Below are 21,684 nucleotides of genomic sequence, written 5' to 3' on the forward strand. Positions count from 1 at the left end.
ATCGCTATTTACATATGAACGGAAATTTTATATATATTTTGACTATATTTTTGGAAGATGTAAATGATTTAATGAGTGTACATCTTATTGATTTGGGTGTTTATACTTTATATGGTCCAAAAGTCTCCTTTACTGCGTGGCAAACTTTCGCCTGAAATCAATATACACTCTAGGAGGGTGTGCAATTATCGATAAAGCTATCAAAGCTATTTAAAGCTACCGGAGATTTATTTGACAATTGCAGTTTTCGAGATTACTTTGTGATGATAGTGCAGCTAGAATTTATTTGTAATTCGACTAACTCTCCTTGGGCCCATCATCATCTTTTTTTGACGCTCCGCTGGATCTGGGCGCGGTTTCCTGGGTTTCGGGCGCAGAAGAATCGGACTTTCTATTAGACACACTAATGGTGGACCTCCGTTCCGGCCCAGAGGTGGAGGAGAGGAGCATCCGCTTGGTGCTGTACAGATCCCCACTGCTGGCACGTGGATCTCTCTTGCGACCAGCAAAACTGAGCGAGGCGCCATGAGTGGTGATGAAGGATGTGGGCGGCGGGGGCTCGCCCCGTTGGAGGGCCTCCTTCTTCTCCTCCTCGCGGCGCTGCTTCATGGACATTCGGGCCTCCCGCATCCGCCGCTTCACCTCCCGCTCCTCGAACTTTTCCTGATCGAAGGGTGTGTCGACCGCAGGACGTGCATGACTTATGTTCCGCTTTATGTAGGTCTCCAGCTCCTCGTCGGTCATGTTCTTGGTCTTGATCAGCTCGGTGAAGGCCATCTTGGCCTCCAGCTGCTTCGCCTGGGAGCGCTTCAGGCGGTAAAAGTCCTCGCGCTCGAACTCCTCCAACTCGCCGCATATATAGTTGTAGGTATTTTGCAGAACGGGTATTACCTTGGTGAATTAAATCATATAGATCCCCACATAAATTTGTTATAATTATAGTTACCACATGCTCCAGGGCATTGACCCTCATGTTGGTCTGCAGCGAGGCCGCCTCCAGCATGCGCACTTGGTATTCCAGGGAGGAGAACTCCACGAGTGCCTTGAGTGCCGTCGTATAGCAATCCCTGATCCGGTTGACCTGCATCCCACCACAACTGAGACCCGTCAGCGGAAAGGCGCCCACGCCCTTTGCCTCCAGCTCCAGGGTGTTCAGTTTGACGCCCACAATTTTTATCTCCGTTCGGCGGAGGGATACGGATGCCATATGGCTGCGGCTCACCATCTGCGGCTTAAAATCGGCGCCCAGGAGATTGGCCTTTGCCATCGAGAATATGGCATGACGCATCGTCTCATCCCCAATGATGTCCTGGTCGAAACGGATGCGCCGCAGTTCGCGCAGCTTCATATCGATGGCGTCCCGCTTCCGCTTCAGGAGACCCACGCCCCTCCTCGCCGCAAGAACCCGCTGCTTCATGATCACCGAATTGGCTCGGGAGGGAAAGACGGGCAGGATATCGCGTTTGGCCATGGTGGTAACTTTGGAATTGGACTCAGTTTACGAGGGGCTTGAATTTGGCCGAGTTTTAGACTTTGTTACAAAAGAATTACTGATCTGAGCTTAAAAACATATGTTTTTTTTATCAGTAATATCAGGATTTTAAATGCCTTTGAAATAATTATGAGAACAATGGAAGAGTGATATGGGTGGGATTTTATGACTCAATCTCCAAAGAGTCAACAAATTTACTGCCATGAATTCTTTTCGAGCTTATCAAAACTTTTGTTTTCAGCATGAATACACAGTGATTAACGTATGTTTTGAAGTATTTTTTATGAATATGAAGTCTGTACTTATACATATTCTATTTAGAAATTATAAATAAATGAATGAATGAATAATTAAAAATATGTTACGACAAGTTTCCTGACCCGCCAAACCCACTTTACGTTACTCATACGCACAGTTGCCTGAGGAATGATCACCTTTGACAAAATTACGCATACGCAGCGTTGCCTCATCAATGCATAGTATTCAAACCGTCGTCTTTATTCAGCTCTACCTTAAAATGTGCAATAGAAATGAAAAATGGGACCATTCATATATAACACATTTTTTATTTAAACTCAAAGATAACGTCTACAAATCGGTGGTCAGCGAATGCGTGTTTGCAATTACAATGCGGAACGTTGGGCCATTCCACTGGGATTTCGCATTGGGCATTGGATATTGGACATGGGACAGTTGGCCACTGGACACCATTGGTCACCATTGGACGGCGATTTTGCGCATTTTCCAGCTGCCGTACGATTTCCTTTGCCGCAGCGAATTGTCGCAATGTGGCGCCGCTTGGTGCAACGTTGCAGCCTTGGCGCATTTGCAACGCATGCCAACAAGTTAAGTATGTTAACCTCTGGAAAATTAGACAGGCCACAAGGGTGGGCAATGGGAGGTGGGTGGTTTGGCGATGGCGACGGCTAGGTAACGAAAACGAGAATGAAAATGAAGTAACAATGCAGCAAACATCGGGCCAAAAGAGCGTTTGTAGTTGTCGTAGTCGTAGTCGTAGTCGTAGTCGTTGTCGCTTGGCGACGACAGCAATGCGCCATTTTTCGTTCGCCCCGCAAGACATGAAAATTCGGCTTTTCCCTCCTCCTCTGTGTGTGTGTGTGCGTGTTGGGTAAACATTCTGCCAGGCGTTTCCATTCTCTCTTGGATTTTCGCAATCGCAGGGAAGCCCCACAATTCGCCCCTTCACCCCATCAAAAAAAAAAAAACGTAGACAATGTCTTAGGCGCAATTTATCGCAGTTCGATAAAAAATCCTATCAAACTGGGTTTAATTTTATGTTTTCAATAAATTTAAATGTACATTTGCTTAAATGACAAAGTAAATAATTTAAGTAACTAGTCCTAACAAAAATTCATTTCATTCCTCTAGATTGTATTAGAAATGCTAGAAAGTTTCAGTAAGCAAAAGAAAATTCATATTTCTGTCCAACCGCTGTGTTTTGTCAAGTGCCAAGTAAACACGATTTAATTGCGAGTAAACATTTGCCTTTTCTCTTATGGAAATATTAATTTGCATACATGGGTACTTATGCATGCTTTGTCATTTCATGCCACAAAAGCTGGCAAGTCAAACTGGCAAACAACATTTAAGCTGTAGCAAACATGACTTTTTAACATGTGACAGTTTTTGAAAAATTGAAACAGGACTTAAAAGTTAGTTGTATGTAGTAGAAGGTGGGAATATATTTGTATTTCTACATATAAATCGTACAATGTAGAAATATATAGAGGTCAGGAACTGGACACTACTTTCCCTTCTTGCCCTTGCCCTTTCCTTGGCGCTTTCTCTTGCGCTGATCCTTCTTCCACTTGCGCCAGTATTTTTGGATCTTGGCCGCCGCCCGGTTCATCATGAAGATCACCAGCTTCTCCTGCTGGATGCGACGCTCCTCCTCCTCCCGCTTGACCACGATGTTCTTGTAGATGCGCTCTTCCTGCCTGAACTGCACCATGAAGTCGTCGAGGACCTTCTTGGCGGCCAGATACTGATCCTCCGCCACCAGATTCTCGCGCATCTTTTCGCCCAGACTGGTGTCGTACTTCTTTAGCATGCTCTGCAGTTGCAGGAGCAACTTGTTTCTGCTCAGGATTATCGGCATGCATACAATTACTTTGCTAGATAACTCAATTTGTAGCCTACTTTTCGTTTCGCAGCTCGTGCTCCTCGGCGAGGTGCTTCTTGGTCATCTTTTCGTAGCTGTCCCGGGCATTTACCAGCTCCTCCTCCAGTTCCTTCTGCCTATCCATGCTGCTCTTGTGGTAACTTCGCATCGTGCGATTGCACTTTTCACTGCAAATTGGAAAATAAACGATGTATACAGCTTACAGTACTGAAAATCCAACTTACATTTCGTTCTGAATGGCCACGTTGTTCTGCCACTTCTTGTTGGCCAGGTCCTCCTCGACCTTCATCAGATAGATGCCCTTGGCGGCCGTCTTCCACTTGCCAATCACCTTCTGGAAGGCCAGGCTCGCCTTCAGCTCCTTGATTTTCTTCTGTATGTCCACATTCTGGTGATAGATGGCATGCAGCTTCCGCTCCTTGGTGATCTCGCTTCGCGAGGATCGGTGCAGATGGACGTGGGCGCTCTCCAGAAGGAAGTGGAAAGCGGCCAGCAGCTTTCGATCCCTTTCGTTAAGGTTCTTTTTCAGATTCGGAAAGAATCGGTGAATACTATGGTTGACCAGGAAGAAGTCCACGATTCGCATGGTGGTGTGGTCGTGTGGCAGCTTGGAACGTCCACTCTGCTTGCCGAGGTGGTGGATCATGTCATCGATGGGCTCGAGGACCTCCTCATAGCAGGTGCCTTTAAGGACGCTTTTCAGCTTCTCGGGGTTCTCCAGCAGCTTCGGAATGATCATGGCTATCTTGATGCGCTCCTGGGACATCTTGAGCACGCGTTCCACTCCTTCCAGTCTCACCTGGCGTTCGGCGGTGGTATCTGGAATAAGGATATGGCTTTAACTGGCGTTACCCTATAACATTCAATTTATACCAACCCATTTTTAATTGGCAGCTTTACGGATCTTGGCTTTTATAAAAATCCTCATTGAAATATTTTCGTTTTTTATACCTTTTCAAAGTTAACTTATTCGCGATATTATGTATTGTGTTTCAAGTCCTTTTAAAATGTAGAAATTTAAATGACTTTCGGAGTACACAGGAATTTTTAGCGGTCTTGTTATGATATTGATTCTTCATATGGTAAACAAAATCACAAAGTTAAAGCAGATTGGTGCTGGTAACTAAAGCTTTCTCCATAAAATGCAGGGTATTCCACGTATTTGCATAAGCTCAACCTCTATGCTCCTTTTTTCAATAATTCCCGATTTATGTTTTTGGCTTTTCTAGATATGCTTGTGTCGAGGTCTTGTCGAGTTCTGAGCCGAGTTTGTTGATTTTGTTATTGTTTTTAGGGATAAACAAGCATGGCTTGCTGTGTTGACCGTGTTGCCTGGTTGCAAAGCCAAAGAATATACCAAATAGAAACCCTTTCGATCGAGGAGCAACTGGAAAAGGGGGCGTGGTGAGGGGGTGGTAAATTTGAATGGCACTTTCTCATGGCAATGCCTGGTAGAAACTTTTGCCAAGTGCAGTAGTCGACAACGAAAAGTGTGGGTGGTGGGTGGGTCGGTGGTTGTTGATTGTCTAGAGGGCGGTGGGTGGTCGCCTTCAGTGGGTGGCTTGTTGCTTGTGTGTGGCCATGTCGCATTATGTCAACTGACGTGGCATGAATGAAAGCTGCTGCAGCAAAGCAAACGAGGGAAAATGCGATGCAGAGGGGCCTGCTGGGAAAAAAGAAAACCATAAGGGCATGAAACGAACTTGTGAATGCAGAACATTGTTGTTGGGTGAGTGGGTGGTGGTGAAAAGTTCCTCACTCAGGTGGAAAATCTACCTAATGAAACTGGCATGAAAGGGGGAGCCACAGAGTAATCTGAAAGCCCTTCTGTGCGTTCTGCCAAAAATGGGATTCACTAGTACAGTGGTCTCTCTGTACTTCCGACATAATTTAACGTTAAATTGAAGATCAAAGATCAAAGCGCCGTATTTTGAATACTTAAAAGCAGAAACACTACAATATTTAACGGTGCTGAATTAAAACAAAGATTTTGAAAATAATTAAAAGAATTTTGTTATTTTAATATGATAACATCATTTTTAAAATTAGTAACCTTTTAGAGGGTACCTACAATATGTGAAATTCTTTAACCTTTTTATTTATTTTTTATGACTACAATTTAATATTTATCCCCTGCTTTCAAAGTATAATATAAAATAATCAAAATAAACTCAGTTGCCATTGCATAAATTAGCTAGCAAAAGTAAGCGTAGCCATTCCATTCCCATTCCGTTCTCATATCGTTTCACCATTTTTTCGTCCCAGGACGAAACGCAACAAGTAAGAAGAAGCATTCGCGGCGAGGCCAAAAAGTTTTCCAGGCACCATCCCAGCCAAAAACAACAAGCGCAGCAACAAGGACAACAGCAGCAAAAACAATAACAACAGCAACAGCAAAGGCGTCGATGACAAAAATGAATGGCGAACATTTGCTGAAAACGTCGCAAAGCCTTCCCTCTGTCCTCTCTCTTTTAGAGAAAAGAATGTGCTCGCTTGTCTGCGTAAAATGCTGCAATGCGAACCAGCAGAAAAAAAGGGAAGGGCAAGATGAAAAGGAAGAAAAATAAAATTGAGCAAGAAATAATATTTGTTGTTGCTTCTGCGTTTGCTTCGTAAGAAAAGCGATGGACGATAGGCGAACGAATTACTAGCCAAAAAGAGAGATGGGTGAGAAAAAGCCAAAAGAAATGACGCATAAACAAGCGGAGAGAGCAAGGAGAGAGTGTATGCAGCAAAACGTGAAAGTAAAAAGAGAGAAAGATTCAGAAAGAGAGAGAGGCAGCGCCTCAACTTATGCATCGAAATTTAAAAAGACAGGAGTAACGGGAGAGCGCCTAACAGTATGCAGCCAAATAAGGCAAGTCTGCAGAGAGAACGAAAGAGAGAACGTATGCTCCGCATACGTATACGTAACAAATGGCCATGCAAAGCACAAAAGCAGAAAACCGCTAACGGTACTGCAAAGGAGGTGCAGTTCAAAAGCAACAATCCAAAGCCCAAACTATTCGCTCTCGCTCTTCTGCTGGTGGCCCACATTCGCTCAGCTGAGCTCGGTTTTACCGTTAACCGATTAGAGACTTACCGCTTACCATTTACCGTTTCGGGCCGTCTGGCCCTGGCTCATTATGTCCCGTTGCCTTGGCAGTATTGTTGTATATTTTTATAGTCGTCCTCACTCGACAGTTTCCTTTTGAGTTCCATTTCTCCATTTTCCCTCCCATCCCCTCTGCACATCCACTCACATAGATTTCACAGAAATGTGGGCCCGTTATGCTCGGCCTGGCCGCATTGCAGCTATAAATTTGTTTGTGGTTCACATTTGCCTTGGAAGATTACTTTCGGCCATAGTCGTCGCGCAGAACTGGCGGCAGAGAGGAGAGAGCAGCGGAGATAACGCGGAACAATGGGCTCAAGGAAAGGGAAACGAGAAACAAGGAACGACTAACTAACTGTGCTTAATGGTGGGTGGTGGTTCGAGGCTAGGGAATGCTGGTTGGGGAATGGAATGGAATGGGGTGGAAACCCCATAAAGAACCTTTTTGAGAAAGTGTTATTATAATGCTTGGGCTGCCATCGGGAAGGTCACCAGCGGAACCTAAGATATGCTCCTGGGTCTGCCTTCGAGCAGCATGGTTTGATAGTTTCACGATTAAGTTCTGCTTTTAGGAAAACAGATATAGATTTGTTTTAGGATGTGGTAGCTTGAGATGGGATTGTTTTTAGTTAAAACAAACTTGTTTTATTTATAATGAACTATTCAGATTTTCTTAAATTCTTTTTTTCATTCTTGTGAATGTATATTAGTATCTTCTGAATAATAATTGGTTTCTCATTAAGAGCGACTTGTCGAGTTAACGCATCCTTATGTAGGCGCTTTACCGGGCAAATTATGGCCATGGACAGGATTATATGGCACCGGAGTACAATACAGTTATAGTTTCCCCTTCCACAAGTCGATTGTGCTCGGAAGGCATTCATTTGCCGGGCAGGATCCATTTGGCCGGGCACCTGGTTTTGTCACCTGGGCGAGGACCAAAGGAAGCGCTCGCACTGCCAAATGAAGTGGCACCCAGCCCAGTTGCCGCCCCATTGAATCCTGCCGCCCACCTGGGCAAGTTTCTGCTGAATTTTTCATGGCTTTCTCAGGCTTTTTTTTTTTGGTAATTTCTTTCTTTTTGGGTTTTTCCCTGTCTTGTTTCCGTTTGGCAGTTACACTTTTGGACTGTAGTTTTGGGTCTGTTCCGAGGCAGTCTGGCATGTATTTTGAGTTGGTAATGTTTGGCACATTTTATGGAGCAACTTGCACTCAAGTTGCCCCGAGAACTTTTGGCTTTTGCTTCCGTTTGGTTTGACTTGCCAACCTTCTCTGTAATTTGAATGTTCTGAACTGTGAAGCGAGCGACAGAACAAACTGTCGTTCAGGGCCTGCAAAGAGTTAACTTGGCTAACAAAGTGTATCCAGCCAAAGCCAAGCCACCCAAATCACCCAAGCCATCCAAACCACCCGGCCAGCCTACCCATCCACTCGACTCGGTTGTTTCAAATTTTTGTTGCTATTAGAAAAGTTTCTGTTCGCTTTGGCGAACATTTTTTCTCATTTTTTTGTAATAATTTAATAAACTATCAAAAGTTGGGAAAGATTTAGCTTTCGCTACGCTTGGAGAACAAACGAAATTGAAATTCAAGCAGCAAATTCGAATCAAGGATTCCAGGACCTTGGCAACTTTATCAAAGATTTCTGGGCGAACAGTTTCACAGAACTTTAATTGGATCAGCTGTAGATATTGGCATTTCTTATAGCGACCCGTAGCAGCAATGCGAAAGTAATTACGTATTTAATACTTACAAATAATATCCAATTACAAGCATTTTTGCATTGGCTTTCAAGATTGCTTTTCTGCACTTGCTTATATATTTTCATCACGCAACGTTTCTGTAGCTTCTTTTTCTCTTTATAACCTTTGCGGATACTTAATTATGATATAAGAAGGATATTTTATTTCGTACATATTCAGCACGTGCTGACTATCGCTTGGCTGGGATCATCTTCAAATATTATATTTCTTATATACTTTCTGTTTGACCAAAGTCAACAATAAACGACAAAATGACCGCACGTGCACCGGGCTTGTTTGCCAAACCTCACTTCCGTTTTCCTGCCCGCTCACATCCCGACTTCCCTGTTCAATTTAGGCCAAAAGAAGCAAATGTCCTGGCCAAAATGATTGATGACATTGCGTTGCGAAAAAAGCGAACAAATGAAATTCACTTGTTAGTGGTAAACCAAGCCGCTTACGAGTACTTCCATCCGAAGCCTGCGAAAATCTCTTCAGGCCAAGTTAATAAATTGTTTACTGTATTTGTTGCATTTAGCGCCTACACAATTTGGCAAACTTTGTAATGAAGTCGCTGTGGGAGCAACCTTTATCAGGTTGTTTGCGGTACAGTCAAAAATAATACTCGAACCAAAATGCCAGCAAAATTATGTTTTAGGTAAATGTTATATTAGGTTCTGCCTTTACCAACATAACTTACGTGATTATTGTGTTAAAAATGGTTATGATCTCGTTTCTATTCCATTCAAAAGCTAGAACTGAAGTTTGTGCATAGTTTGAAGCTCTTGGTTTTGGAAGCATTTTTTTGTATTAATGACATGTTCAAAGTACCGATTTTTTACTGTAGTGAACTCTACGTTTGTTCTCTGGCTTTCGTCATTTTCCCGTTTCGGTTCTGTATGCAAGGCACGCAAATTTGTTGCCAATAAGCGACCGAAAACAATTTTTATAAGGCTTGACTGGGAAGATGACTGGGTTAGGGAGGCAGGAGCGGAAGGGAAAGGGGGGATCACAGGACTACCAGCGGGGAGTCCTTTTTCCTATGCGTGCTGCGTGCTTTTCTGTTCCTCTGCTTTTCCTGTGCTCTGTGCTCCCCGGACTTCCCGCTTTTTTGGATGAAGCCCAGGGTGAGATGGTGGCTTTGAGACCCTGGAGTTGCTTAGCTACATCGTCGCCCGGATCCGGAATGTAGGTCATGTTGGACTCTGTTTGAAGGGGCGGCCACTTCGCCAAGCGAGAGAAAGAGAAGGAGAGAGAGGTATCGCACTCACACGCTCGCACGCACACACGCATAGAACCATTTCCACCAACCAATACACAGCCAGCATTCATTATACACACACAGAGTTTTCGGATGTTGGAGGGGAATGTTGCGGGGAAAATGGAGCAGGAAGGAAAGCAACACTGTTTCCCATGAATACGTTAGCCTGGTCGGTAGGTGGGCGTGGTCTACAACCTCCCATGACTCGGATATGTGCTTTATTATAATAAAAATTTCATTAGAAAATTGAATGTTGACGTGTCGCATGTGCCGCACTTCCTGTTTCGCCTTACGCACATCATTACATAAATATTGCTTTAATGCGTCCTACATTTCTGCTGCATTCTGGTAGTTACTTTTTATAGCTGCTATGGTTAATTCGACTCAGTTCAGAATTGATCTCTTATAATATTCAATACAATGTCACGGCTTAAAAGTACCAATTAATCTGTGTCGATTCTTTTCAATTTAAAGAGCTTGTTGTCTTTAAATTGCACAGCATTTACCCATTACCAATGGGTTGGAAAAGTAACCCTTTTGAAGGCAGGCTAATCATCCTTGGCCACAAACTTTTCCACTTAACTGTGTGGCCAAGGCCACGTTGCGTATACGCGATGCGGGCCAAAAGGACCGGTATCAGTCCGGCAATCCCTGTCCCAATCATCCTAGACAAATGAGGGTCCTTGTCAATATGAGTAATAGCTCATCAAAGTTTCATTTTCGAGCATTTCCTTTTTTATGATACCCCGTGCTTTGTTGTTTTTTTTTTCCCATCCTTGCCGTGCATGCAAATCATGTAGAGCAGTGGGAAAATCAAATGAAATTTGGAACTTTCGACAAACCATTTAACCCAAAGCTGAAACTATGACAGAACAAAGTTTTATTTATTATGGCAGGATTCGGGGGTTGTGAAGCTCAAAGGCTTGTTATATACACCAGATATGTATATTTATGGTTGTTTGGGCTTTTTGTCACCCCAAGAGCCGAATGAAAGTTGTGACACATGCAATAATTTGATTTTGCTCGCAAATAAATCGTAAATCGCAAAGATTGGTAAATCAACAAAGTGCAAACAAGTTTTGGGGCCAGCTTTCGTTTTCGTTTTCGGGTTTCATTTTCGATTTTAATTTTCAACATGCCTCCGACAAAAACACAGGACCTGTGTCTGCCCCTCACTTTTGTTGTGGGCGTAATGAGACAGAGTCCACCTCACTTCGCCCATGAAGCATGTTTTATCGATAATTCGTGAGTGCGACGCAGAAAAATCACCCACCAGCCCAGAGCTGAGCCACTCCACTCCATTACAGCCACCCAGAATCACCCAAGCCACCCAAACCACCCACACCACCCACGCACTCACATCCATTTAGTCGGTATAACAAACAAATGTTTTTTGTATGTGTCAGGCGCCGGTTTCCCTTATTTTCCTTTTTTTCCTTTCCCTTTTCGCCTTTCCCCATATTATTATTATTTTTATATCTCTTTGTTTTTTTGTTATCCAAAAATTGGTTTTTGCGGACGCTCAACTGACACGAAACTCGGTGAGTATATACATATTGGGGTAAACTGCGAAAAAATATGATCCTTAGTAACAAGGCATACAAACATCTTAGGTAGGAAATTCGTTAAAGTTTATATATTTTTTTTGCAATATTGTACTATTCATACATCACTTGTTGAGCATTGGATTCTTCGCCAAGGAAATGTTTAGTTTTTGCAAGTGTACTCCAGCTTTCTTCAGGTTCAATTCAGAAGGTATTGACAGGAAATTGGAACCGGTGCTCCCTATTCCGGTTGATTTCTGAGCCCGGGTGTCATGTTCGTGTCGAATATGGAGACATGTGCCCAATAATCGTCCCATAAAGCTAAAAATAATACGAAATTTATTGCTGTAAATGACAAAACTAAATTTACATACGCTACATGTCTACCCATTTGATTTATTTGTTTACCTACGACGACGGGATTCTTAGCATCGATTGATTGGCATTAAGTGGGCCATTAATGGGTTATAGTTCTATGAAGACTATGTGTTATATGGAGGTTCACAGGCTGACTCAGCTTCATAAATAAGAAATCCTCGAAAGTAGGCTATGAAACATTAATTTTCCGCCTGGCATTTAAAATTCATTGGTATGGTGATACTATTACCTATTAATTATACGGTATTATTATTCAATTAGCGTGACAAATATGGCTCATGCATAATGCAGTGCAATGAAAAGTGTTGGCCAAGAAACAAGAAATGCAGCCGAAAGCATGCAAGCCGCAATGGAAAAGTCTTAAGCTTATTAATAGCAAATGGGGAAAAGTCCGGAAAAACAGCGCAAAATGACAGCGGCATGTTGGAAAGCGCATTAAGCAAGTGGAAAGTGGAAAGAGCGGACTGCTTGAAAAACAAGGCGCGAAAAAGTTAAATGAAAATGGAAAATAATTAGCAAACAACTGCAGTGAGGGGCCTTGTCTGGGCTCGCCTTGCATTATTGTTATGTTAAAAATAAACTTTTTATGGTTTTTCATTCGTTTTTATTATTATTACCCCCCTGCTTGACCTTGTGCTGTACCGAAAAGTCAGTCCAAGCTTCTGAAAGGACGACAGAAGCCGCAAATAGCGATAAGCATGCCATTCGCAGGACATGCATTCAAAATGCGGCAACTAATTAAAGTGCATTTCCCAACCGCCATTTTCCCTGCATTTCCACCTTGGCCTAATCATTCTTAAGCTTTTGCATACTTTCGGCCGCAAGCCCGTGGCATGACAAATGCAATTTATTCAAAAAAAGTAATCGTACTCGTAACCAGAGCTTAAGCTGCACTTTATCGCCGACTAAATAGAAAGAGGTCAAAGGGGAGGCTTGCGAAGGTGCGATAAAAACTGAAAAAATAACAAACGCATGCAAGCTACCAAAAACAACAGCAATCAGCAATAAAAGTATGAAATATACATGCACAAAAAAGGCTGACCACCTGAGCCACGAACTCCGTATACCCTTTCCAACACAGCCATATGTGGCTCAGAATTAAATAGCTTACTGAACACACAAATGGCACCGAATTGCGAGTGTGCCTTAATCTGTATTTTGGAGTTTACTTGGAAATGCAGTGAAATGAGCTCGTGACATGACATGCCAGCTATGGAAATGTGAGGTGGAAAATGGGAAAATGAAAAACGGTGGGCATTGTAAGTGCACTGAGGAAAACTCTCTACGAAGCGGAATAGCTTCAATAGCTAGGAAGTGGTAGAATTCAGCATGAACATTAAACATTATTCCAGTCTATATTTCTTTTTCAAAGCCTTCCCTTTGCTATTAAATAAAAATACTTTTTTAAAACTGCAATTTGGTCTTTGAAATGTAGCTTATCCCATTGTATGATTAATCCTTTCAGTGGCTTGATTTATGCCAGTGTTTTCTTTTAGTGAAGGTAGCTGGGGACTTGAAACTCGCATGATGGACGGACAGGCAGAAGACTGATGTTTCTGACGCATGGAGTGCGGGAAAAGCGAGTGGCAGCCACGGCGATAGGTTTTCTACTAACGAATACTCACTGTGGCTGGTCCTGCATGCGGATCCTGCCAAACCGCCTCTTGGTAATTGTATTCCTCTGGCCTATTCTGGCTCATTTTGGGCTGGGGTAATTATATAAGCTGTTTTCGGCATGTTCACGAAATTTGTACATCAAGGTCATTTTAATGAACAAAATAACACTAATGTAAGTTAGGAAAGTTTTAATGGAATGTTCTGAAAAATGAGTTTATCCACGCTTGGATAGCTTTCTATAAATTAAACTTATTAAAGTACCTAATTGTTTTTCCATTCATTTGTTGAAGCCTTTCCATTCATTTGTAAGTTAAACCGAAACGCACCTGCTACAATTTCTCCACAAACTGTGGTATTTATCCATTGGCTGATTGACTGAGCGCTGTCACCTTCTATTTAATCGGGCAAACATTTGGAATTGGCTTTGGCTTATTCAACTCCAGATTTTGGCAAGAACAAAGCTAACAAGAAAAAATCCTATTCTAGCAAGCCGAAGTTCATATACCCTTGTAGTAACTATTACAACTTATACATACCTGCAAAAGAAAAACGATTTTTGGATGGACGGACGGATGGCTATATCGACTTGGCTGTGAATGCTGACTTTATATGAATGCTATACTTTATATGATAGCAATTGTCTTCCTTACTGCTCTCCCAATTAATATACTCTCTGGAAGTGTATAACATAGTTTAGGGCCTCTTTTCGAATTTTACTTTCGTTAATATCAAATATTTGCAGATCGCAAACAAATGGCAAAGGTAGGTACTATAAAAACGGGTGACACATACACCTTGAGTCAGTTAAAGATCAACCTTCGATTTAAAGCGATTGCCACTATGAAGTTCCTGGCTCTTTTTGTATATGCCTTCGTGATGTTGAGTTTGGTTTCTCAGCTGGAGGCTCGGCAGCGTTTCTACTGCCTTTGGAGCACCAAAAGGACCTGTTCGAAGACCACTCCCAGATGCATTCGACTCCAAACAGGCGTTGATTCACAAAGTGCTGCGGTGTACACATGCAAGTACTATCAAAATGATTGCCAGTACCTCCTCGACAACTGCAAGGGTAAAACAGGTAAGCTGTAACTATATTTAATAACACCTTCACAATTTGCTTATATTAATAAGCTCCTAGTAATAAGAGGGGAAAGTGTGCATTCATATCTACACATTTTATTTTATAAGTGCATAATGAAGTGCATTCATACTACCTAAAACATATATTTATGACATTCAAGCCCTTACTCTGGATCTAAAAATTGAAAACTTAAAAATTCTGTTATTAAATATAGTATTCTTTATTTGCAGCTTATGGCCAACTTGGCACATCAGTGAATGTGCTTACGTATTGCATTACAAATAATATCGCAATTGGAGGAACTGGAGATTGCACATAAGAAACTTGTACTTATTGCTCCCTTATACGAGTATATAAGTTTTTAATTAAAAGTTGTTCCTTTTTATAACTTCAATCCTGTCTTATTGATGCAAGGAACTGGAGATTGCACAAAAGCTAGTTGTATTTATTGTTCCCTTATATAAGAGTCTTTAATTAAAAGTTGTTTTATTTAAAACTCTAATCCGGTCTTCTGATGCAAGCCCTCTTATTTTTTATTTTTGGATTTTAAGCCACAAAGTGATTAACTGAAACGTTTTTGTGGGCTTTGGCAACTGTCGTTTAGTTTTAATGGCTTTCATATCCGCATGATGTATGCTTTAACATTTTCGCTTTTTTCGCTCTTTTTTAATTGCAATCGCATAAATCGCACTACTTGACAGTGGGAAGAGCGGGGGTAAAACGGGTTGAAAAGGGGGAAAACTGGGGGAAATTATGGTTATGGCCACGCAGACAAGCGAACAAGCGTACACACACATACACGCGGACAATGTAAATTTATGGAGCATCGCTTTTTAGTTTGCAATTTTTCGCCATTTCCTTTTTTTTGCGTAGTGCGGATGTGAATGGCGAACGCCTGCGGATGCAATTAGAATGGCACAGTGAACACTCTGCGCACGCACATAAATAAATGTTGGCATCCCCGAAATATAGGTCATTACGAAACGTTTCGGCAGTGAAAGTTCAAGTTATTAGCATAATTTAGGAATAAATCTCTTTAGTCATGCTTTTATGTGATTTTACAATGCCATTGTTTTGTAGGCGAAAGTGCAAAAGACTTTAGGGAAATGTGAACTTTATATGCAGAAACAAACTTGTTAGTTAGTTCTCTAAAATGTATTTATTCTTAAATTCAGCAATTCATGTAGCACAAAGAAAAAATCGATTGCTTATAATGTAATAATATATGTCAACCTCTTCGTATAATTATGGGCGTGACCCTCGAGGATGACGATGATGATCCCAGAATGGAGGAGAGTATGCTGGCCAGTTGTGAGTTGGAAGTTGAGGTCGATGAGGATGATGAAAAGGTGCTGGTACAGGTGCCGGTATTGTTGACAGCTATGCTCGAACAGTTGCCCAGATTAACCACATTCCAGCCTGTTAAAAAGGTTTGAAATTTATTGTTATCTATAATTGATAAGAGTCCTTTTCTTCTCAAAAGTTACTCCACTGCATACCAGGACTTTTGCATATGCTAGTCTCAGATATGTAATTCAGACAAGTATTCTGGCATTTCTAAGATACTTTTGTATCTAATGGGATTCAGCCAATACTCACTTGAAACGGTTGTCCGGCAGTTGGCCCGCTCCATGAGGCACCTGTTCTTGAACCGATGACACCTGCGACTGGAGCTCCACCGACCGCAGACATTGGAGTTGGCATAGCAGCTTGTGGTAGTTGTCCGGCATCGGGAGGATGGGGTGGAGGTGCTACTGGAGGAGGAGCTACTGCTTCCGTTGCCAACGATGATCACGGATCTGCGGCTGGCGGAGGCACGCCTCCTTGAGGTTCCAGCTCGGGATTTCCTGGACGTGGCGGTAGCCAAAGTCTTGGCACTCGTCCTTTTTCGATTCCTTTGGGCATCGGTGGCCATGGCGATCAGAGCCACCAGCAGCAGAAGCGCCAAAGCCAAACGCATTTCAATATCTAATTCACTGACGATGGCGTATTGCCACTTTTATACGCTGCAAGCTTTCATATCTCTTGGCGACCTTGGAAGATGTTTACCATCTCAATTTTTTCCATGTTCTGATGTGCAAAGAAACATATTTCTATTACCTGGTTTTTGTTCATTCCGCATATCAGTTCAGTTTGCTCGCAATTGTGTAAATATATCTTAGTTCATATAAAAAGTGAGTAAAGCAACACGTGAGCTGTTCGGAATTTTAATAAGTTTGCTGTTCAAATAACATGTGAGCTTCGTGTTTTCGAAATGTTTCGAAAAATATACTTTTAGGCTGTCCCTAAATTGTGAATGATTATTATGAAGCGTTTCCGACCATATAACGTATGTATATTCTTGATCGGGATCAATAGCCGAGTTTATCTCTTAGCTTTGCCCCTAGTTATTTTTAGTTTAAGCATTAAATTATAAGGTTTATGTAGTTCTTTAAGAAATAGTTAACAGTTTTTTTTTCTTTCAAAGCACTAGGATTGCCCACTTCCGCAGGGTCGCACGACATCGATGGGCAGGCCTCGACAGAGGACCAGGTCAACCTTGCGATAAACTGGGATGGAAATGGTTACTTAGGGATATGTACCCCCTGCTCCGTAGTTTCACTCACACTTTTTGGAGCCACAGTTGCTCAGTTGGCGTTGACAGTCGTTCTTGAAAGCCTGGCAAATGTTGGCCCTTCCCAGGCGACCGCAGGTCTTCGTGGAGGAGGAGCAATTCTTCTGGACACTTCTACGGCAGGCTTGGGAACTGCGAGACTTAGATTTAGAACGGGTCATGACGATACCAACTGGAGAGTCAAACCCTTCCTCGGTGGAGCTGCTATTGCTGCCGGAGACGTTCAGAATGAAGACCGTCGTCAGGATGAGACACACTAACAATGATGCTTTCATCTTGCTTTCAACTAATTTAAATGCGCTCTACTCATCTGGGCTTTTATACCACATCTATGTTGTTTGTATCGCGAAAAAAGGAAAACAGTTCGTTCTACTTTAGTACCTTATAATGCAAATTGACAGCTGAGCTAACAAATATTAATAATTTGCATTGGATTTTGGGTCTCTAGCCTTGAGTCTATAGCTACCGTATTATACGGTTCATCTATAATTTTGAAAAGCAAAACCAATATACATAAAATAGAACAATGGTGTATTCACTCTCCAACACGGAAAGTATTTAACTTATTTAGATAACAACAAAGAAGTCAGTCCCAGATTGATAGGGAAGCATAAATGTAAAAGAATTGGTATTATAATAACGAATTTTAATGAGAAGATAGTGCCAAATTATTCCGATGACTAATTTAAACGTAATAGATTAAAAATATTTTATTTTCATGAACAGGAACAAAAATCAGCCCCTGCGTATGATAATGGGTACAACGTTTGAGGACGAGGACGAGGAAGAGGAGGAGGACGACGATCCGCCGCAGGTTCCACGGGAACCCACGCTGATCCCGGAGCACTGGGACAGACTGACCGCCGTGTAAGTGGTGGAGCCCACGCAGGATTCGTATCGCAGGGTGCAGCTGTTCTTGAAGCGATTGCACAGATTGGAGCGTCCATAGCGGCCACAGGCATTCGTGCTGGAGTTCCAGTTGCAGTTCCGCAGGACACAGATCTTGGGTGTGGAGCTGCTGGTACTGCTACTGCTACTGCTGTTGGCCAGGACCACACAGGCGTACGACAGGATCAACAGCACTGTCGACAGACTCAGAGGGCTCTTCATTTTGCTTGGCTTTAAATCGTGAACTTAACTGGCATTTCACTACGCAGCCGGAACTATTTATAGTCACTCGACTTTCAAGGTTTCGACCCAGTGAGTTTGGCCAAGACCACAGCACCTGTGCAAACATGGTGAGAGTTTGGCGTTTGGCATTGGCAGATGAACAGAACGCCTTGGGAGCTAGTGGTCTATTGCCATTACGCACGTTGCCAATGAATTATGGTAGCAAGATGTTGGTCAAGTACGTTACTGAATCTACCTTTAGTTGCCCAAATTAGTAGTAGCACTAGCAAAGTTGGTACTTGTAGTGCAAAGGCTCATGCCTTTACTTGCTATACATTTTTGTTTGCCTAAATAAAAGATTCAAATTTCGTCTTCCATCGCCGAGTATTTTTTCACACTCCTCCCAAAATTATGCAACATATAGATACACCAGATTCGTATCTTTACACAAATTCATACACGTAATTTACAATTTCATACATTTTCTTTATGTCACGTTAATTTGTTTAATTTTTAATACCTTAATAATATTGTAATAGTTGTAAATAATTATAGTATACGTTCTTTAATCTCTATTCAAAAACGTGTTGTATTTTTTAATGTTAAAATGTTTTTTTATTTAATTGGGCTTGATTTAATTTTGAACATGTTCAAACCGAATGAATCTGATAATTAGACGCAATTGTTGTTTTTATTAAGCTGTGCTTGTTTTTTATATTCCACTTAGAAGTGCGTGAAGCACAACATAGCAAAAACTATTGAAAATATTCGGTTCATGTGCACTGTGTACTTTTTGCTCTGTGCGGCTGAGTGCTTTGTTGTATTTCTGATCGCCTTTTGTTTGTTTACTTATTCCATAAACGCATTTTTATTAAATGCCGTTGACGGCATTGTTAAGTGGCTTTTGGTCAAGGCCGAAAATCAGCTTCGTTAATTGGCTTGGGATTGATTTTCTGAAGAGCACTTACATTAAACCACTTCTTGGCTTCATTTTTGGAGTTACTTGAAAGAATATGAGTGGTTTTCTAAGCGCAATCAGTCGAGTATTTATGCAAAGAAACCGTTTAGAGCTGGCAATTTGCGGGCTGGAGTAATAATGCAAATTTATGTATGCACTTTGTGAACAATTTCGTGTGTGCGTGACGCCCAGTGCTTACCATTTTGGCCTCCGGGCTCCGAGCCAAGTCAAGCATCCATTTGGGCCAGCAATTAGTGGCCCGTTGAATCGATAACCCGTCCAAGTCATCATATTCATATCGCAGAATTCTGCTTGCCTGGCCAACTATGTCAACTATGTCAACTGTGCATAATGTGTGGGTTGTGAAAAGTTTGCCACACTTTCTATTGATTTGATGTGAGTTCACCTTTTGAATGAATCGCCGCGTAAATGGAGTGTGATTGAGTGCTGGCTGCATTAAGTTAAATTAAGTACAGTAGACACATTCGGGCTTTAGGTAGTGCTTCTGATGCGATGAAATAAAAATATCTGACTATTAATTTCATTCGTGGTTTATTGAATTCCCCGATACTACATTACCATTTTGTTAGTATTGTTTCTATCTTATTAATCCCAAACGGCTGGGTCTTGCCAATTTCACTGAATAAATTTCGCAGTCAATTCATTAAACATGATTAGAGGAAGATGAATTTTTGAACCTTATGTACATCCCATTAAGTATATACATATATGTATGTATGTATTTCGAGCTAGACAAGCTACTAGAGCTCGAATCCGTTTTTAGGATAATGATTGCAGTGACGCCTTCGGTGAAATTATTCGCATGGAATTTTTGCTAGTTGCGAGTTGCGAAGGTCGCTGATAAGCTCAGCAGCAGATAAAGTTCGCGTGAACTAGAAATTTTTCGACACTTCCTCTCAACTCACTAATCGCTTATCTTATACGACCAATTCGATCCAACCATGTCTGTTTCTAAGGAAACTTTTCTCTCAACGTTAATGTTTTAATATGTTTTATTCTTCTACTAAATGCTGTACATCAGCTTAATTTTTACTATTAATTGACAAACTTCATTTGTATTTTTATAAATTTATAAATGTTCCGATTTACATTTGCAATATTTCCATTTATTTTTAACCTATTGGGAATGGCGGGTTTCCCTGCCATACTATACCATGTCTGACCGCTAAGCAAATCGATAAGGTAATCAGGAGCAACTAAGGGATAAAAACACTTAATGCTTGAATATTTTTCAACAAAACAATTCACTCACTTGTAGTTTCATCGTGATCGCTCTTCTTTGAACTGAAGTCGATTCCGAAGCTCGGCTTCTTAAACACCCAATCTCAAAACAGCACAAAAACAAAATTTTAGAATTCAAGTGTCACGAGAGCAATCGATTTTCTATATTCCTATCAGTATGTTGTTGTTGTGTTGTTTTTTTCATAAAAACTAGAGAGAACGCTATAGTTGAGTGCCACGACTTTAAACGAATCTAGTATACCCTTTAAACTACCAGTAACAGGTATAATCATATCGGTTTTATTTTACTAAAGTAAACCCATATTGAAGTGATTTTTCCCTCAGGGAGCGCCATGATTAGTTTCGGGTACTTTTAATGAAGCTACTAGCCATTAATCAATTCGCGAGACTCAATTATGCTATAGACTCTAACCGGAAGATTATATAATGCGGTCCAGTGGCATCCCGAATCTGATTATATTAATAAGCCATTTCGATGAGCACAAAGGCCGCAGCAGAAACTACGGATAAAAACAGAAATGAAGTACACAGAGACAAAAATCAGAGTGCGTAGTGGTGAAGAGTTGTGGCCTGAAGATGCCACTTGACGTTGCGGCCAACGGGTTTGGTTTTCGCTTTTTGTCGCATTGCAGGAAGCTGCAAGTTGTCAGCGAGCTGGCCGCATTTGGCAATGCAACTACTACGGGATTGATGACGATGATGAGATGATACAGGGTATGCTGGGGTATATAGGACGGACAGAGATATTCGGACTAGTAAATTCGATAGGAACTATGCAACATGATATGACGTAATATGAAAACCCATATCATTTATATCATTGTTTTAGAAGTGACTAGTAAATTTGGATTTTAAGGTGTACTATAGCGTACAATGACGCCAGAAAACGTATCCGCCGCTAGATGGCGCTTTAGGAGAAATTTATTTTGTTTGTAAGTTTAGAAACGGTCTTCAACTAAAAACCGAAGCTCAATTAAAACTTAACTGTATTTGCAAACTTTTTATGTGTACTACCAGAGAATGGAAACATAAACTTTTGATGGCTTAAAATTCAGTTTGGCCAATTCAGTTCCTGCGGTAAAACCACTGCAATGGTAGTGTAAAAACAGTTTAGTGCACAATAATTGACCCATGATAGTGAAAATGCAATATAATTGGTGGTAAAATGGATATCTATTGCTTTGCATTTGAAAGTGCAGCGACTGCTGCCGTCAACGGATCTCCCACTTGACGGCTGTCGCAATCAAAATCAAAATTATTTAATTCGGATGCGGCAAATGAATTTGCAATTCGCAACTCTCGTGATGCTGCAAATGCGGCAATCGCCGGGGACTGCGACTGCGCCCCCGTTTAACAGTAGATCGCCAACAACAACAAAACTTTCACTTTCG

General features: G+C 41.6%; 6 protein-coding genes across 6 annotated transcripts; 1 reads left to right on the plus strand and 5 right to left on the minus strand.

The window, feature by feature from the left end:
- Positions 1-209: 209 nt before the first annotated feature.
- On the minus strand, positions 210-1,579 carry LOC6530157 (V-type proton ATPase subunit D). The gene is made up of 2 exons (XM_002091063.4): positions 947-1,579; positions 210-891 (listed from the first exon to the last, which is right to left on the minus strand). The coding sequence occupies exons 1-2, from the start codon at positions 1,469-1,471 to the stop codon at positions 298-300; spliced, it is 1,119 nt and encodes a 372-aa protein (XP_002091099.1). The 5' UTR covers positions 1,472-1,579; the 3' UTR covers positions 210-297.
- Positions 1,580-3,166: 1,587 nt separating this feature from the next.
- On the minus strand, positions 3,167-4,927 carry LOC6530158 (dynein regulatory complex protein 10). Its single transcript, XM_002091064.4, has 4 exons — positions 4,513-4,927; positions 3,860-4,454; positions 3,653-3,802; positions 3,167-3,591 (listed from the first exon to the last, which is right to left on the minus strand). The coding sequence occupies exons 1-4, from the start codon at positions 4,514-4,516 to the stop codon at positions 3,258-3,260; spliced, it is 1,083 nt and encodes a 360-aa protein (XP_002091100.1). The 5' UTR covers positions 4,517-4,927; the 3' UTR covers positions 3,167-3,257.
- A 9,133-nt stretch (positions 4,928-14,060) lies between these two features.
- Positions 14,061-14,878, plus strand: LOC26535649. Its single transcript, XM_015197431.2, has 2 exons — positions 14,061-14,345; positions 14,579-14,878. The coding sequence occupies exons 1-2, from the start codon at positions 14,111-14,113 to the stop codon at positions 14,665-14,667; spliced, it is 324 nt and encodes a 107-aa protein (XP_015052917.1). The 5' UTR covers positions 14,061-14,110; the 3' UTR covers positions 14,668-14,878.
- Positions 14,879-15,386: 508 nt separating this feature from the next.
- On the minus strand, positions 15,387-16,362 carry LOC6530159 (uncharacterized protein DDB_G0271670). Its single transcript, XM_002091065.3, has 2 exons — positions 15,948-16,362; positions 15,387-15,767 (listed from the first exon to the last, which is right to left on the minus strand). Exons 1-2 carry the CDS (start codon positions 16,306-16,308, stop codon positions 15,577-15,579), a joined length of 552 nt encoding a protein of 183 aa, XP_002091101.2. The 5' UTR covers positions 16,309-16,362; the 3' UTR covers positions 15,387-15,576.
- An 88-nt stretch (positions 16,363-16,450) lies between these two features.
- On the minus strand, positions 16,451-17,304 carry LOC26535139. Its single transcript, XM_039372631.1, has 2 exons — positions 16,955-17,304; positions 16,451-16,897 (listed from the first exon to the last, which is right to left on the minus strand). Exons 1-2 carry the CDS (start codon positions 17,235-17,237, stop codon positions 16,818-16,820), a joined length of 363 nt encoding a protein of 120 aa, XP_039228565.1. The 5' UTR covers positions 17,238-17,304; the 3' UTR covers positions 16,451-16,817.
- Positions 17,305-17,634: 330 nt separating this feature from the next.
- On the minus strand, positions 17,635-18,323 carry LOC6530160 (uncharacterized protein DDB_G0271670). Its single transcript, XM_002091066.3, has one exon. It carries the CDS (start codon positions 18,070-18,072, stop codon positions 17,698-17,700), a length of 375 nt encoding a protein of 124 aa, XP_002091102.1. The 5' UTR covers positions 18,073-18,323; the 3' UTR covers positions 17,635-17,697.
- Positions 18,324-21,684: the final 3,361 nt, after the last annotated feature.

Source organism: Drosophila yakuba, chromosome 2R (genome assembly GCF_016746365.2).
Source record: "Drosophila yakuba strain Tai18E2 chromosome 2R, Prin_Dyak_Tai18E2_2.1, whole genome shotgun sequence".
Taxonomy (NCBI): domain Eukaryota; kingdom Metazoa; phylum Arthropoda; class Insecta; order Diptera; family Drosophilidae; genus Drosophila; species Drosophila yakuba.

Coding starts and splice junctions, on each gene's coding strand:
- LOC6530157 (XM_002091063.4), bottom strand. CDS start 1,471: ATGGCCAAACGCGATATCCTGCCCGTCTTTCCCTCCCGAGCCAATTCG. Junction 892..946: donor TCAATGCCCTGGAGCATGTG/GTAACTATAATT, acceptor TAATTCACCAAG/GTAATACCCGTTCTGCAAAA.
- LOC6530158 (XM_002091064.4), bottom strand. Junction 3,803..3,859: donor GTGGCCATTCAGAACGAAAT/GTAAGTTGGATT, acceptor TCCAATTTGCAG/TGAAAAGTGCAATCGCACGA. Junction 3,592..3,652: donor CACGAGCTGCGAAACGAAAA/GTAGGCTACAAA, acceptor AATCCTGAGCAG/AAACAAGTTGCTCCTGCAAC.
- LOC26535649 (XM_015197431.2), top strand. CDS start 14,111: ATGAAGTTCCTGGCTCTTTTTGTATATGCCTTCGTGATGTTGAGTTTG. Junction 14,346..14,578: donor CAACTGCAAGGGTAAAACAG/GTAAGCTGTAAC, acceptor CTTTATTTGCAG/CTTATGGCCAACTTGGCACA.
- LOC6530159 (XM_002091065.3), bottom strand. CDS start 16,308: ATGCGTTTGGCTTTGGCGCTTCTGCTGCTGGTGGCTCTGATCGCCATG. Junction 15,768..15,947: donor CTGCCGGACAACCGTTTCAA/GTGAGTATTGGC, acceptor CCTTTTTAACAG/GCTGGAATGTGGTTAATCTG.
- LOC26535139 (XM_039372631.1), bottom strand. CDS start 17,237: ATGAAAGCATCATTGTTAGTGTGTCTCATCCTGACGACGGTCTTCATT. Junction 16,898..16,954: donor CAACTGTGGCTCCAAAAAGT/GTGAGTGAAACT, acceptor TTTCCATCCCAG/TTTATCGCAAGGTTGACCTG.
- LOC6530160 (XM_002091066.3), bottom strand. CDS start 18,072: ATGAAGAGCCCTCTGAGTCTGTCGACAGTGCTGTTGATCCTGTCGTAC.